This window comes from Stegostoma tigrinum, chromosome 9 (genome assembly GCF_030684315.1).
Source record: "Stegostoma tigrinum isolate sSteTig4 chromosome 9, sSteTig4.hap1, whole genome shotgun sequence".
Classification (NCBI taxonomy): Eukaryota; Metazoa; Chordata; class Chondrichthyes; order Orectolobiformes; family Stegostomatidae; genus Stegostoma; species Stegostoma tigrinum.
The window spans coordinates 1,266,739-1,284,342 of record NC_081362.1 but is presented as its reverse complement, the minus strand read 5'-3'; the positions used below and the strand labels follow the sequence as shown (position 1 = coordinate 1,284,342).

General features: G+C 43.2%; 1 protein-coding gene across 5 annotated transcripts in view; it reads right to left on the bottom strand.

Annotated features, from left to right (window-relative positions):
* ehbp1 (EH domain binding protein 1) overlaps window positions 1–17,604 on the bottom strand; it is a 344,052-nt gene that overhangs the window by 156,457 nt on the left and 169,991 nt on the right. For 4 of the 5 annotated variants that reach the window (XM_048536029.2, XM_059648293.1, XM_059648294.1 and 1 more), the window contains 2 exons: window positions 10,124–11,035; window positions 9,959–10,000 (listed from right to left, as the gene is read on the bottom strand). In XM_048536029.2, coding sequence (XP_048391986.2) covers window positions 9,959–10,000; window positions 10,124–11,035 — 954 coding nt within the window. The remainder of the gene's footprint in view (window positions 1–9,958; window positions 10,001–10,123; window positions 11,036–17,604) is intronic. The other variant, XM_059648292.1, reaches the window with a different exon arrangement.

Here is a 17,604-nt window from a genome sequence, read left to right as displayed (position 1 = left end):
TAAGGCATACACCCACTTGGGAGAAATGCTTAAGCACTATGTCCAAGTTCTCCAAGTGCTGTTAATTAGTTTTCCCCATTATGAGTATGTCGTTCAGATAATGGGGGTGGCCCTTGTAAAATGTTCTTCATGGCCCACTGGAAAACAGTGAAAGCTGATGATACCCCAAATGACATCTTGTGTATCAATAAAACCAGTCTGTGTATTAGCTGCAGCTTACTTCTGGGATTCCTCATCCAGTCACAATTGCCGGTAGGTGTGGCTCATGTCTAACTTTGTAATGCACAGCTCCCCTCCCCAGACAACTTTGCATACACATCCTCTATGCGAAGGACTGGGTATGTGTTCAGCTGTGAGAAATGGTTTACCATTTGCTTAAAATCTCCACAAAAGGTGAAGCAAGCTGTCAGGCTTCACAATTGGTACGACCGGTGCTGCCCATTCTGCAAACTACACTGGCTTGATGATTCCTTCACTCTCCAGCCTCCTGATTTCCACCTCTACTTTTATCCACAAGACAAATAGCACTGGGCGAGCCTTGAAAAATCTCAGTATTGCTTCCTGGTCAACATGTAAAAGGAGCTTTGGCCCCTTTGATAGTTGCAAGCCCTTCCTGAAAATTCCTGGGTATTTGACTAAGGCAGTCCTTTTTCCAATTGATAAATGTTGAGCCGATCCCAGTGAATCTTTCCCAGCTAATTCCACCCCAATAGGCTTGGGCCAGAGCCTTTTACTACTATAAGTGCTAACTACACCAGCTGCTTCTCACAGGAGACCAGAACAGAAGTCATAGCCTTAATCTGCAATGGTTCCCCTGTGTATTTTCTCAGTCTGGCAGAGGACCTGCACAAGTTTAAAGGTTAGAGGCCCAAGCAAATCTTGTTAAACACAGCTTCTGCAACCACAGATACAGCTGCACCAGTATTGACCTCCATGGGAACTGAGTGACCATTTAACCAAACATTAATTTTAATTGGTTCCGATTTGGATGTCACTGTATAATTTAACAGTTCCAACCCACATGTAGGGGGACTTTCCAGGATGTGCACTCTTCTGGGTACTGGCCAATGAGTTTTCTTACTCAAGACAGGCCTTGTAGGACTCTTTTGCAGTCTTGAGCCTGCATACCAGCAGTAACTACAATGGCTTGCTGGCCCAGATCCTGAAGAACATATTAGCCATTTGGCCGAATCTTGGGTTTGTTGCAGGGTTCTGCTGTGGGTTGGCCCAGGGACCGTCTGCTCAGGACATGCCCTGTGTGAGGCTCTGTGACTGCCTACGCTCAAGTCGTGTCCCCCAAACTCAGTCGAACAGGTGAGGGTATCCACTTCCATTGGGATGTCTTGTAGTTCCAATGCTCCACTTGCCACATTTTCTAATGGCAAAGCCAGTTGTAGCACCTGTTTGAAGCCAGTTGGGCTTCAGTCAGCAGGTGCTTCTGCACGGTTACATCAATTATCTCACATACCAAACAAACAGTCTCTCAGCATCTCATTCAGTGTTAACCCAGTTGTCATAACCTCATCAAAAATCCCACTACAGATTCATTCAGTTCTCTAACAGTCAATTAAAAACGATAGCATCTCAGGATTAGAGGTGGTTCAGGGTCATAATATTCCTTAGCCAACTCTGACAATTCTTGGAAAGTTTTAGTATCTGGTGCCTCTAAGAAAGTTAAGCCCATTATAACTGAAATGCTGTGTGTCTACATGCAGTCAGAAGGATTACTCGTTGCTTTTCATCTGCCCAGAAAATATATCACATTCTTTCCACATACTGGGCCCAGTCTTCAACACAAGGGTCAAATGAGTAAAGCTTTCCAAATAGAGGCATGGTGCCAGAAACGCTTATCCCAACTCCAACATGACTGTTGCCAGCAAGCGTACTTTAGGACACACTGTTTTCTGCCGGCACTGCTGAAATAACTGCACAGAGGCTGGTATCCTGTCACCAAGTCACCCTTTATTTACTAGTGTACAGTACACTGGCTGTGGTCAGCCAGCTCAGCTGAAGAGATGCTAATTCCCCTGGTCTTAATGGTCAGCCAGGGCTTTCCTGATTGGCCCAGATTAACAACCCCAATCAAGAACCTCAAAGTCAGTGAGGTCCGCCTGGTCCCAATCACTACAGTATGAACAGGGAATTGATTAACCTCCAGAAGCAGAGCATGGATAAATGGAATATTTTCAAGCCAGCAGGTTGTCCTTCTAACACAACAACAACTAAAACAAAGTTGCTGGAAAAGCTCAGGTCTGGCAGCATCTGTAAAGGAAAAAACAGAGTTAACATTTCAGGTTCAGTGACCCTTCCTCAGAACTGATGGTGACTGGGAAAATGTCAGTTAATATGCAGAAAACAGAGGGGTGGGTGGGTGGGGTAGGGAGTAACAATAGGATAGAGCCTAAAGAGTGAGAAAGAGAGTTGGACAAAGGAGTTGCTAACGATCAGGCCGGGAGGGTGGGTAGTTGTTAATGGGGACTGTTAGTCACTAACAACAGGGAGTGTGTAGTGGCAGGCTATGTGTAACGGGGGGTGTGTGGGGGGGTACGGGGGGTGTGTGGGGGGGTGGGGGGGGTGTGTGGGGGGGGTGTGTGGGGGTGTGGGGGGGGTGTGTGGGGGGGTGGGGGGGTGTGTGGGGGGGTGTGTGGGGGGGTGTGTGGGGTGTGTGGGGGGGTGGGGGGGTGGGGGGGTGGGGGGGTGTGTGGGGGGGTGGGGGGGTGTGTGGGGGGGTGGGGGGGTGGGGGGGTGGGGGGGTGGGGGGGCGGGGGGGCGGGGGGGTGTGTGTGTGGGGGGGGTGTGTGTGTGGGGGGTGAGTGGGGGGTGAGTGGGGGGTGAGTGGGGGGTGAGTGGGGGGGGGAGGTGGGGGGGGGAGGGGGGGGGTGAGTGGGGGGGGGAGGTGGGGGGTGAGTGGGGGGGGGAGGTGGGGGGTGAGTGGGGTGGGGAGGTGGGGGGTGAGTGGGGTGGGGAGGGGGGTGGGTGGTGTGTGGGGTGGGGGGGGTGTGTGGGGTGGGGGGGGTGTGTGGGGTGGGGGGGTGTGTGGGGTGGGGGTGGTGTGTGGGGTGGGGGTGGTGTGTGGGGTGGGGGTGGTGTGTGGGGTGGGGGGGGTGTGTGGGGTGGGGGGGGTGTGTGGGGTGGGGGGGGTGTGTGGGGTGGGGGGGGGGTGTGGGGTGGGGGGGGTGTGTGGGGTGGGGGGGGTGTGTGGGGTGGGGGGGTGTGTGGGGTGAGGTGGGCGGGGCGTGTGGGGGGTGTGTGGTGGGGTGGGGGGTGTATGGTGGGCTGGGGTGGGGGGTGTGTGGTGGGGTGGGCGTGTGGGGTGTGTGGTGGGGTGGGCGGGGTGGGCGTGTGGGGGGTGTGTGGGGAGGTGGGGGGTGTGTGGGGAGGTGGGGGGTGTGTGGGGAGGTGGGGGGTGTGTGGGGTGGGGAGGTGGGGGGTGTGTGGGGTGGGGAGGTGGGGGGTGTGTGGGGTGGGGAGGTGGGGGGTGTGTGGGGTGGGGAGGTGAGTGGGTGGGTGGTGTGTGGGGGGGTGAGGGGTGGGGGGTGTGGGGGGTGTGGGGGGTCTGGGGGGGGTGTGGGGGGTCTGGGGGGGGGTGTGGGGGGTCTGGGGGGGGGGTGTGGGGGGGATGGGGGGTCTGGGGGGGTAGGGGGGTGGGTGGTGTGTGGGGTGGGGGGGGGGGGTGGTGTGGGGACATGGGAGAGTTTAGGGCCTAAAATTATTGAACTCAATAATGAATCCAGAGGGCTGTAGGGTCCCCAAGCAGAAAAATGAGGTGTTGTTCCTCCAGATTGCATTGGGCTTCACTAGAACCCTACAGCAAGCCAGAGACAGAGATGTTGGGCAGGGAGCAGGGTGGTGCATTAAAATGGCAAACTTAAAAGGGGTCATTAAAGTGGTTGTCCTTCTAAGCTCTGCGATCTCACGTAGCCTTTCATGACGATATAGATAGAGACACAGCACCATTCAGTTTAATGGCTCCACCCCTGACTATGAACAGCCAGGTGAAATCGGTTGTGTTGTGGCTCCCACTCTGTTTGGTACCTTTTCCTCTATCCTACTGACCTGTGTTTCCACTACCATAATGGAAGGAGGGCATCTTTGCATTTGATTAGTCAGGAAATCCCTCAGCCTATTAAATGGAAAGTCAAGAAAACCATAGTCAAAGGATACAGTGTTCTATTTTGTTCTATTTCAGACTCAACACATTACACCTTTGGAAACAGCTAATTCTTCTACCTTGGACAGACAGTCCATCTCTTGACAAGGAGCTCACAGGATGTATTGAAAAAAGTCATTAACTTTGGCCAACTCTAAAATGGGCACGGAAAATTGACAATTTGACCCGCGGAATAAGGATACTTATCTAAGAAGCCTGTATCCTTATCACAATGCTATTTAACAGCAAAGCCTGGCAACCTATTCATAAACAAAAAGAAAGGCTCAATAAGTTCCATCTCTGGTCTCTATGATGAATTCTTGGCAATCAGATGGATGATGTAGTCCTTTCTAGGATAAATTTGCCGAGCATGTTGGTGTCAATCATGAAAAGAAAGTTTCACTGGCGTTGGCACTGTGTCGGAAGAAAAGGTGGTCATATCTTCAAATTTATGCTACAGACAGAGGTAAACTGTGCTAAATGACCATCAAGGCTCTCAAAGCTCTGATTCAAGGCAGACATGAAATCCCTCAACAATAATGACAAGGGGAAATGTTATCTGATGATCAATGCAATGACAACATTAGCTTACAGGGGAATTTGTCATCATGATGATGCGAAAGTAGATTTACCAGGATCGCGGGTCTGTCCTATGGAGACAGATTGGGCAAAGTGAAACTGTATTCTCTAGAGTTTCAAAGAATGAGAGGTGATGTCTTTGAAACTTGAAAAATACTTGAAGAGATAAGGTAGATATAAATAAGATGCTACCCCGGATGGGGAGTCTAGAATCAGGGTAAACAATTTAAGTCTGAGATGAGGAGAATTGTTTATATTCATACAATTGTTAAGCTTTGGAGTTGTCTAGAATAGAAAATTGTGGAAGTTTGAATGATGGAACACTTGATCAGCTGAAAGGCCTACTCCTGTTTCTATATTTTCTTACTGTGGACTGTTCCCTGTCCTTTTCTACAGTCAATCTAAATCCCATGACAATAATCAATGCCTGTTAAATGTCAGCAGACAAATTCCCAGGTCCTGATGGTCTTCTTTCTAGGATCTTAATAGAGGTTGCTAATGAAGTAATAGATGCACTGATGTTGAGTTTTCCAAAGTTCCTTCAGTCTAGATTCTTGAAATGTTCAATCAGAACGAAAAGTAAAATATAAGCAGCATGAATCAAGGGTCATTGGATCTATAATCCCTAAATGTAGAAGCTGGTCATTCAAACTATCAAGTCCACACCGACGTTTCAAACAGCATCCCACTCAGACAGGCCATCCTACTCTGTCCCTACATGTCCCACATAACCTGCGTATCTTTGGACTGTGGGAGAAAAACCACACAAACACATGGAGAACGTGCAAACTCCCCACAATCAGTCACCTGAGGCTGGAATCAAGCCTAGATCCCTGGCACTGTAAGGCAGCAGTGCTAATGACTGAGCCACCATGCTGCCTATTATTAACCTGAAATGTTAGCTCTGATTTTTGTCTTCACGGATACTGTCAGACCTGCTGAGATTTTCCAGCAATTTCTGCTTTTACAATCTGCAGTTCTCTATGTTTTTTGAATTAATTGCATGCTCTACGGAATCAGTTTAACCTATCATTAAACATATTGCAGAATCAGCTTGTTTTTTAAAACACACTCCATAAGGAATTGTAGGCAACCATTGCTCAGTCCAATCTTATAGCATTTACAATTGTCTGTGGCAATTCTGTGTTATGTTGTCACTTTTCCAAATCTATCTTTACTTGTAAATAACTAGGCCAATCAAAAAAAATGCCTAAACCATTTCAAGACCACTTCAGTTATATCTATACAAGCTGCTGACAAGTTTACTAAGAGCCAGGACTCAAATGCAGTTGAAAACTAATACCTGGAGATGAGGCTGGACTACTTCATTACATTTGTTCTTCAGTGACTGGTCTATACATGTATCAGCAATAAAGCTGTGCAATTTAACAGGAATTGCTTAAGTTTCTACCCATGAAAACAAAAAGCAATTTGTCCTCCCTTTTTCCCCAGTTAAGTGGGGAAGACTTTTCAATCATGTTAAGATTTGTTAATGTAATTGTCAAGGTTAAACAAAACAGGATGTGGGTATTAATTGTCAGAGAACTTATTTAAAAACGAGAGGCCAGCTGAGACAGTGGAAATGCTGGATAAGAGCTGTAAGGCTGAGTAAGTCAATGAATTCTTCCCCTTAAAGAAGAATTGTCACTCTTTCCATCTTGCCAGCTAACTGGAGTCTGTTAGTATTAGGCATGTAACCAACAAAACCAAAGCTCCAAGCCTGTTACTTGCTCATTCAAATAAAAAATTCCAGTGTTTAAGCATCGGTCAGTCCTGGAAATGTTCAGTACCAGGTTTATTGTACAGACCTGCACTGATTTTTGACTATGTCACCGTAACCCATTTTGTAAGTTTTGAATTAGATATTATTACCGATTTGTCAACAAATGTATGACAAACTTACTATTTTTCTGTAATTTCATATTCAATTTTAGAAGTCTTGAACAATTGGTCATTTACATTTTGAAGTTCCTCAATTCTTTTTTGTGCACTAATCCCAAATGACAGTCACAGAACAGAAGTCTGATCTCAGGGTGAAACCTGGCTTGATAGATCATATGTTTCATTTTTCAGTTTGGTTACAGTGCTGGTCAGTTGCTGAACATATTCACACAAGGCTGCCAAAGCTACATCAACAAAATAAAATACAATTTATCATACAATCAGCAAAACAGGCTATAAAGAAACAGTTTTCCTAACACTTTTTTATCCTTTACAGTTTCGTAGCCGTCATTCTAATTCTCATGGCTTGAAGACTTCTACAAACTAAACTCTCATAGTCTGGTGTCTTGTATGAACTGTAAATTTAACCTTTAAATAGAATGACACTTGTGCTGAATTCAATCTACTGATGGTCCCTGAATATCTGTTTTTATATCATAACTCAACTTAAACATTAAGCAATTAACTTTCCGCGTAGCTAATCGAATTGTTTAACTTAAGTCACATGCTTTCCCTGAAAAGTTGTCTCTACTTCCCTGCTCAGAATTACTTTCTGACATTTGTTTAAAAGCAATCATCTTCAGAAAACAACTCCATTTTCCTTCACTTTGAATTCAAATTTCCAAATAACAATATATACAACTTGCATCAGACCTACTCCTCCCCGAAAAATGCAAGATATGCACAAGTAGGCCCGAAACGTCAGCTTTTGTGCTCCTGAGATGCTGCTTGGCCTGCTGTGTTCGTCCAGCCTCACATTTTATTATCTCAAGAAGTATGTTTATTTTCTATCAAAATTTCTTATGATCATTAATTAGATTGTACTTTGACAATAACAACATTTTTACATTCAGACTTTCGTAACAGCACATTCATAAGCCACGTTCAACGCAACACAAACAGAAATTGCTGGAAAAACTCAGCAGGTCTGGCAGGTCTTCTGAAGAGAAGTCACTGGACCTGAAATATTAACTCTGCTTTTTCTCCACAGACACTGTCAAAACTGCTGAGTTTCTCCAGCAATTTCTGTTTGTTTCTAATTTCCAGCAACTGCAGGTCTTTTTTTTATATACTACACAACTCTGTGTTGATTATGACATTCATTTTCTTTTATGCTTGCTTTGAACAAAACAATCACTATCATATTTTATTTTCCTGTAACCTTTTTTAATGTTGTAAGGGAATTAAATTCACAACAAACCATCTTAAATTCTTAACACTGAATCTGTAGGGAAGAGGTGAAAACATTATGGTCCTTACAAACATGACTTTCTGCAGAATTGTCTGAATATGTAAACTTTAAAGGTTTGTACCGCCAAAACCAAAACTTTGTCTTTTACACCATTGAGGCGCACTTAACTTCTGGGAAAAATAACGATTGTCCATTCGATCTATGTCTTCTCTTTCTGTAACATTAAAGTAGTAACACTGGCATCCACTGCCAATTTGCATGGCTCTTTCTTCACTCATGGGATGTAGGCATTGCTGCCTGACCAGCATTTACTGCCCATCCCAAAATGTTCCCGATAAGGAGGTAGTGAGCTGGTGTCTTGAACACCTGCATGCATGTGCTACAGGTAGTCCCACAAAGCCGTTAGGGAAAGAATTCCAGGATTTTGACCGAGTGACAATGAAGAAATAGTGATATTTCAAGGCCAGGATGGTGACTTGCTTGGAGGAGAATTTGCAGAGGGTGATGCTCTCATGCACCTGCTGCCCCTTTCCTTCGAGATGGAAGTGGTCGGGGGTTGGAAGGTGCTGTCTAAAGATCTTTAATGAATTTCTGTAGTGCTTCTCACACTGCTTGGTGAGGGTGGGAGTGAATATTTATGCATGAGCTGCCAGTTTACTTTGTCCTGGAATGTATCAAGCCTTTTCAGGTTATTGGCAGTGCACTCATCCTGGCAAATGAGGTATATTCAATCTGACTTGTGCCTTGTAGACAGCAGACAGGCTTTGAGAAGTCAGGATATGCATTACTTGCTGCAGTATTCCTAATCTCTAACCTGGTCTTACAGCCACTGTCTTTAATGGTTAGTTGAGTTGAGTTTCTGGTCAATGGTAAGCCCCAGGATATTGATAGTGGGGTTCAGTGATGGTAATGCCATTGAACGTTAAGGGGGAATGGTTAAATTGTCTACTATAGGAGATAGTCATTGCCTGGCATTTGTGTGGTGCATGTTAATTGCCAATTGTCAGCTTAAGCCTGGGTATTGTTCAGATCTTGTTGCATTTGGACATGACTGCTTCAGTATCTGAGGAAGTACAAATGGTGATAAACATTGTAAAATCATCGGTGAACATCCCCGCCTCCAACCTCATGATGGAGGAAAGGTCCTTGATGAAGCAGCTGAAGATGTTTCAGCAGAGGACACTACCCTGAGGAGCTCCTGCAGAGATGTGCTAGAGCAGAGATAACTGACCTCCAACAACCATAACCATCTTCAATACGCCAGGTATGACTCCAACCAGCACAGATGTTTTCCCTGATACCTACTGATTCCAGTTTTGTTAGCGTCCTTGATGTCACACTTGGTCGAATGCAGCTTGATATCAAGTCACTCTCACCTCAGCTCTGGAATTAGGATAGTTGATAGTTTTTCAAAACCTTTAAGTCGACTGCTTCAGACAGCTCCTCCTCAGGAGGGTATAATCTTGGTGATCAACAGCTAAAACTTTGGACTAAAAGAATGCTTTTTGTCTCACACTAGAAATAGCAAACACAGCCTGAGATGAATGCAGATATTTTAAATGCTTTTGATTCTCTCCTTCACCTCTCATGCCTCAGCAAAACAGTAAACGTAATTCAATTTGAGGGTTTAAGGATCAGATCTTTTCAAGATCTCTTATTTTGGGCAGACTCAGATATTTTACAACTGAGTTGTTTCAGGCATATGACTGCGGTTGCAAAGTGAAAAGAATATGCTGAGGACCAGAAGGTTGCCCTAAAATATATTTCAAATTTAAACATTGAAAATGAGCCTCAGTTTCACAACTGAGTTTAGTACAAATACTGAGCCAATCCACAAATTAGTACTGACATAATGTAATCAGAGATAATGGGAACTGCAGTTGCTGGAGTATCCAATATAACAAAGCGTGGAGCTGGATGAACACAGCAGGCCAAGCAGCATCTCAGGAGCACAAAAGCTGACGTTTCGGGCCTAGACCCTTCATCAGAGGATGATGAAAACGTCAGCTTTTGTGCTCCTGAGATGCTGCTTGGCCTGCTGTGTTCATCCAGCTCCACACTTTGTCATCACTGACATAATGTAGTTCTTCACTCACCTTTTCTTCAGTGATTCCTTTCTCTTGTTGACAAAAGTTAAGCTAAACCCCAAATAAAACAAAGAGGTAAATTAACAATCTACCTTGGGAATTTAATTACCGAATCAAATATTGAGTATTTTATGTGTATCACAGGAAAGAAACAATGTAAATGAGCATCCTTACTTCAATGCTTTTGCTCTGTTGACCCGAATGGTTCAAACGTGGACAGACACTTTCTGATGAATCCACTTCAGAGCATTGCAATGTTGCACGTTTCTTCTTGATCAGATCTGCATCACGATTATAAGAGAACCCTAATTTATGGGCTGGAGATGTAATGGATTTTCGAACAGAAGAACTCAGTTCTGATCTGCTGCTCTCAGACTCTGAATACTGCAATTTCTCATGCTCATGTCCATAGCTGCTCCTAGTATTATCTGAATAATCTTCCTGTCCAAGTGTTGGTGATTTACGTTCCTTTTTATCACTAACATCTGACGAGCCAGTTAAGTCTAAAATGTCTACTTTCAGCAGTTTTCTTTTGTTTAATGGTGGTATTTGTCCTTGTAGTGGTGTAGATTCTGTGCTTTCACTTTCAATGGTATCCTCCAGTAAAGAACTCTGAACAGTATTCTGTTCAACAGGATAATACTTTTGAGAGTCTGAATCATTTTTAGTCCTTTGTGAGAAAGGTATTGTTGCATTTATATTCCGAAGGCCATCAGGAGTCTGTTGCTCACTTTTTGACTCACCAACATCGTCACTGAGGAATGTACAACATTCCTGAGATGAAGCATCAAGTAATACACTGCTTGGTTGTTGTGCTGTTGTCTCATGTTTAACATCATTTATCTCTGCATAAAATTGCTCCTGATCAATGGAGCTGTTTGTGTCAGTTTCAAAGTTACCAACTTTGTACTTGCTTTTACTGCTGTTTTCTTCGATCTGGACCACATTCAATTCTTCGCCGCTGAAATGTGCCCTTATCTGATAAAGGTAGGTCATAACGGACAGTTTATCTGGAATAGCCAATAAAACCATATCTGCTGGCTCCAATAATCGTGATATTCCCAAGCTTGCAAAGCCATCATAAGCCTATGAGAAACAACAGCAGCAATTATTACAGCATTCAGACTCAATAACTTCAGACAACTAACACATATGTAACAAATAAAATCCAACAATGATTTTTGGGAGAAAAATGTGCAGCCATATCATTTATTGACACAGACAAGATATTTCTGGAACTTCTAGTTTCTTTAAGTATTTCTTATTCAATTTTCATTATGAATTCTGCAACTTAAAATTAAATGATTCATTTGGAATTTACACTGAATTTAGAATATGTGTCTTAGATATTCGAACAGAGATGCACACAGAAACAAGCTAGCTTGGTGTAACAAGAAACTTAAGATATTTCTTTGCATCTAGTTGAACAGAGGTATATTTCCCAATCACTTACACACATTATATAAATTCACAAAAACATATGCACAGACATATACTGTATTTGAAAAAGTGATAACATACATTCTGATGTTCTACAATTACGAACTGGGTATTGAGAAGGAAATGTACTTGCAAGACTAAATGTTACACTTGAGAAAAATACACCTGACTTACAACAGCATAATTCTGTTTATTTAGACTAATGTTCTCTTCCCTTCAAGTTTCTTAGGAAGAATTAAAATATCAGAGCTTGCATACTATTAGATTACAATACTGATATGCCATGAACACAACTTAATGATAGTACAATATTAACATTTGCTACCATTTTGATTCAGTTTATAGTGTAAGCAATCTCATATTTTTCCCTTTCGAACTATAAACTCAAATGTAAGTCAGACACTACTTTCCAGCTAAAATTCTAGGAGAATTTTGTAATTTTGAAAATCAAGTGGTGAAAATTTTTAGCTGAACAAGATAATATTGCTGTTGAAACAGAGAGACAAGTTACCTTTTCGTGTGAGAGCAGCACTAGCAATTTTGAGATAAGGAAGAACTGCCTGGTGATAGCCCCCGGGTTGGTCAAGCTAAAATTTATTACAGAGTGATGGGAGCAGTGCACCGAGAACCATGCAAAGGCAGCAAAGACAGAATATCCTGTCCTTTCACCACCAGCATGAAAAGACAGAAAGACCAAGAAACTTAAAATAATTCTTGTATAAGAAACAATATGGTATACCAGATCAACAATCAATAATGACAATCACTCTGCAGACAACAGCAAGTCATTATTGCAAAAATCAATACTACAGTGAGAAATCACAACTTGCCGGATTATTTTGGTCGTCGGCATTTTGATCTGTTGATGCTTCTCTATTGATTATATGCACACTAAACTGTCTGCTTTTGTCACTTTTATTTGAGAGAGAGTGACGGAGGGGTGGAGAAAGAGAGAGACAGAAAGATTGCAAGCGCGAACATGAACGCACAGCAAGCGAGTGAGCGATAGAGCAAGAGAGAGTGAGAGTGCAAGACAGAGTGGGAGACCGAAAGACAGTGTGTGAGAGCGAGAGAGAGAGAGAGCACGAGCACGTGTGTTTGTGGTTTAGGCTAAATCACATATGGTAGTTTAGAAATCCTTTCTTTTGTCTGCTATTTGTTAATGAAGAGTGTTTTCAACAAATAGTGCTTTATTGCTGTTAATGATGAAACCTAGCATGAATTGCTTTTGTTGATAAATTGATCATCGTGGTGGTTTAAATTGGGTATTTATACATTTGTTATGGCTTGTTGAACAGTGGGGCTCGATTATTGGCGCACTCTTCCCAGTCCATAGTTTGAACTACAATGATGTTCTATTGGTAATAATACAAAAATATCATTTTAATGGCAGAAAGATGGGACGAGCAATACTGATTAAAAGACTGAAAAGGAATAGAGAGAGGGGTTGTCAGATATGAAAAACTAACTTGCATTCGTGTAGCATTTATTAACATTGAATAACATACACTTTATTTAGTGGAGACAGAATCTTCCAAACATTGGTTGCAGAGGAATTTTAACGACAGCTGTAAAGTGGACAGGTAAAGTGAACAGGCAAAGTGTCCAAGGATGAAATTCCAGAACAGGGCATCACACTGGCTGAAGGCTTGGCTGGAAATGGCTAGGCAACTGGAGACACGTTATTAAAGTCTCCAGCACAAACACAAAATAAGACAGAGTGCTTGGAAAGGGTTAGGAATCAAACTTCAAGCACACTGGATAAATGAATGACAATGAGAAGAGGGATGGTCAATACAGGGCCGAAGGTGTTCTACCTGAATACTTGCAGTAAACAAAATAGAGCAAATGAGCTTGTGCTGCAGATCGAAATTGCAGGTATGATGTTGTGGGCATCACAGAGACTTGACTGCAAGGGGATCAGGGCTGGGAGCTCACATCCCATCAAAAAAGACAGGCAGATGGGTAGAGAGGGTGAGATTGCCTTATTAGTAAGAAATGAAATTAAATCAATAGCAAAAAACAAAGTAGGATCAGATGATGTAGAATCTGTGTTGGTAGAGTTGAGAAACCACAAATGTAAAAACACCGTCAATGGGAGTTGCATACAGGTCTCCAAGCAGTAGTCAGGATTTGGGCACGAGATACACCCTGAGATAGAAAAGGTGTGTAAGGAAGGCAAGATTACTGTAATCATAGGGGATTTGAATATGCAGGTGGACTGGGGAAATCAGGTTGGTAGTGGATCCTAAGAAAAGGAATTTGTGGAATGTGAAACAGATGTCTTTTTGGAACAGCTTGTTGTGGATCCCACTAGGGAACAGGCAATGCTGGATTCAGTGTTGTGCAATGAGGCAAACTTGATAAGGGAGCTTAAGGTGAAGGAACTCTCAGGTGGCAGTGATCGTAATATGATAGAATTTACTCTGCAATTTGAGAGGGAGAAGATAGAAATCGGATTTAGCGGTATTAGAGCTGAATTAAGGCAACTACAGAAGCATGAGGGAGGAGCTGACCAGAATTGACTGGGAGAGGAGCCAAGCAGGAAAGACAATGGAACACCAATGGTAGGAGTCTCTGGGAGTAATTTGGGAGATGCAGCAAAAATTCACCCCCAGGAAAAAGAAGCATATTAAAGGGAGGATGAGACAATCATGGCTGACAAGGGAAGTCAGGGACAGCATAAAAGCAAAAGAGAAAGCATGTAATGTGGCAAAAGGCAGTGGGAATTCAGAGGATTGGAAAGCTTACAAAAACCAACAGAGGACAATGAAAAAAGAAATAAGGAGGGAGAAGATTAATAAGAGGACAAGCTAAACAGTAATATAAAAGAAGATTGCAAGAGTTTCTTTAAAAATATAAAGGGCAAAAAAGAGAGGCAAAAGTGGACATTGGACCGCTGGAAAATGATACTGGAGAAGTAGCAATGGGGAACAAAGAAATAACTGTTGCCACCCAGGTTGACAGGGCTGTTAAGGCAGCATACAGTGTTTTAGCTTTTATTAATAGAGGGATCGAGTTCCGGAACCAAGAGGTTATGGTGAAGCTGTACAAAACTCTGGTGTGGCCGCACTTGGAGTATTGTGTACAGTTCTGGCCACCGCATTATAAGGAGGATGTGGAAGCTTTGGAAAGGGTGCAGAGGAGATTTACTTGGATGTTGCCTGGTATGGAAGGAAGGTCTTATGAGGAAAGGCTGAGGGACTTGAGGCTGTTTTCGTTAGAGAGAAGAAGGTTGAGAGGTGACTTAATTGAGGCAAATAAGATAATCAGACGGTTAGATAGGGTGAATAGGGAGAGCCTTTGTCCTAGGATGGTGACGGCGAGCACGAGGGGGCATAACTTTAAATTGAGGGGTGAAAGATACAGGACAGATGTCAGAGGTAGTTTCTTTACTCAGAGTAGTAAGGGTATGGAATGCTTTGCCTGCAATGGTAGTAGATTCGCCAACATTAAGTACATTTAAGTCATCATTGGACGTGCATATGGACGTACATGGAATAGTGTAGGTTAGATGGGCTTCAGATTGGTATGACAGGTCGGCACAACATCGAGGGCCAAAGGGTCTGTACTGTGCTGTAATGTTCTATGTTCTATGTAACTGATGAACTGAATAAGTACTTTGCGTCAGTCTTCACAGTGGAAGACACAAGAAATATTGCAAAAGTTCAAGAGAGTTAGGAGGCAGAGGTGAGTATGGTGACCATCACCAAGGAGAAGGTGCTAGTAAAACTAAAAGATCTGAAGGTGGATTAACCACCAGGACCAGATGGACTACACCCCATACTCTGAAGGAGATAGCTGAACAGATAGCAAAGGTGTTAATGGTGATCTTTCAGGAATCACTGGAGTCAGGGAGGCTCCCAGAAGACTGGAAAATTCTAATGTCACCCCCTTACTAACACTGAATTCCCCCACTACCAACATCCTGGGAGTTACCACTGACCAGAAACTCAACTGGACTTGCGATATAAATACTGTGACAGGGAGTAAGGTAAAAGACAGGAAATTACAGGCCAATTAGCTTGACCTTGGTTGTTGGTACGACTTTGGAGTCCATTGTGAAAGATGAGATTTTTGAATACTTGGAACTACATGGTAAAACACGATGAAGTCAGCACGGCTTCATCAAGGGGAGGTCATGCCTGACAAATCTGTTAGAATTCTTTGAGGAGATAACAAGAATGTTGGGCCAGGGAGAGCCAATAGATGTTATCTATCTGGACTTTGAGAAGGCCTTTGACAAGGTGCTGCACAGGAGGCTGCTGAGTAAGGTAAGGGCCCATGGTGTCAGAGGCAAGGTACTAGCATGGATAGAAGATTAGCTGTCTATCAGAAAGCAGAGGGTGGGGATAAAGGGGTCCTTCTCAGGATGACAGCTAGAGTCGATAGTGTTCCGCAAGGTTAGTGTTGGGACCACAACTTTTTACTTTATAAAACAATGATCTAGATGAAAGAACTGAGAGCATTCTGGCTATGTTTGCAGATGATACAAAGGTAAGTGAAGGAACAGGTGGTATTGAAGAGGCAGGGAGACTGCAGAAGGATTTAAACAGATTAAAGGAGTGGGGCAAAGAAATGGCAGATGGAATACGATGTGGGAAAGGGTGAGGTCATACTCTTTGGTAGGAAGCATTGAGGCATGGACTATTTTCTAAACAGGGAGAAAATTCAGAAATATGAAGTGCAAAGGGCTTGTAAGTCCTAGTCCAGAATTCTCTTAAGGTTAACTTGCAGGTTGAGTCAATAGTTAGGAAGGCAAATACAATGTCGGTATTATTTTGAGAGGCCTAGAATGTGAAAGCAGTGGTGTACTTCTTAGGTTTTATGAAGCTCTGGTCAGATCACACTTTAGAGTATCTTGAGCAATTGTGGGCTCCAAACCTCAGGGTGGATGTTCTGGCCCAGGAGCAGGCCCAGAGGAGGTTCACGAGAATGATTCCAGGAATGTAAGGGTTAACATATGAGGAACATTTGAGGACTTTGGGTCGAAACACGACGGAGTTGAGAAGCATGAAGGAGGATCTAATTGAAACTTACAGAATACTGAAAGATCTGGACAGAGTGAACGTTGGGAAGATATTTTGATTGGTAGGTGAGACTAGGGCCCGAGGGCACAGCCTTAAAGGGAAGGCCCTATAGAACGAAGATAAGGAGAAACTTCTTCAGCCAGAGTGTGGTGAATCGATGGAATTCACTGCCACAGAAGGCTGTGGAGGCCAGGTTAAATAAACAGAGATAGATAGGTTCATGATTGTCAAGGGGATCAAGGATTATGGGGAGAAAACAGGAGAATGGGGTTGAGAAACTTATCAACCATGATCGAATGGTGGAGCAGACTCAATGGGCTGAATAGCCTAATTTCTGTTCCTATGTCTTATGAAAAAACCTTAATGATTAGAATGAAAACATTACATCTCAGACAAGAAACCAACAGCCTACGTGGTTCAGTATGGACAGTGGTGATAAGTCAGTGGGACTTGATGAGGCATGGAATAAGGTAGAAATTTGAATGAGGTTTATGATGGGTGGAGGAGCAAAAGCATGGTCAGGTGTCTATTGGAATAGTCAAGTTTCAAGGTGGCAAAGGCCTGACTGAGTGGTGAGAAATTGACCTGGGATAACAGTTGAGACTTATGACTTAATGAAGATGAACTTTTGTGATGGAGACTTCATGGGTTCAGAAGGTTGCTTCGTGAAAGAATGAAGCTAGTGGTACAAACAATCTAGTTCAGCCTGAGACAATAACTGAGGAACAACATGGAATCAGTGGTAAGGTTATGGAATGCAAAACAGAGACAAGTCTTCCCCTAATGTTTTAGTGGAAGTTGTAGATCATTGACGATTCCAAGTTAGACATCACGTCCATCAGCATAACAAGCAGAGGAAGAGGTGGATGCAATCTGAAATCAAAATGATATTGCCAGCATGGGCAGAATGCTGATGAACTGAGGGGCTGCAGGCATATCTGTACAGGCACAATAATAGAGGTGGTACAAAAACAGAAGCCATTGCAGAAGGTCTTCTATGATTGGAGGATCAGAACTGGTAGCACACAAAGAAACTCCAATTTAGCCAGACAACAGAGAATGATTTTGAAGGAAACTGATAGTATCATGGAACCACATTAAAGACTTCACGGAAGTCAAGAGGACACATGTATGATAATATTCCACAGTTGAGCTGTAAAGCTGGTTAAAAAACAGCACAAACAT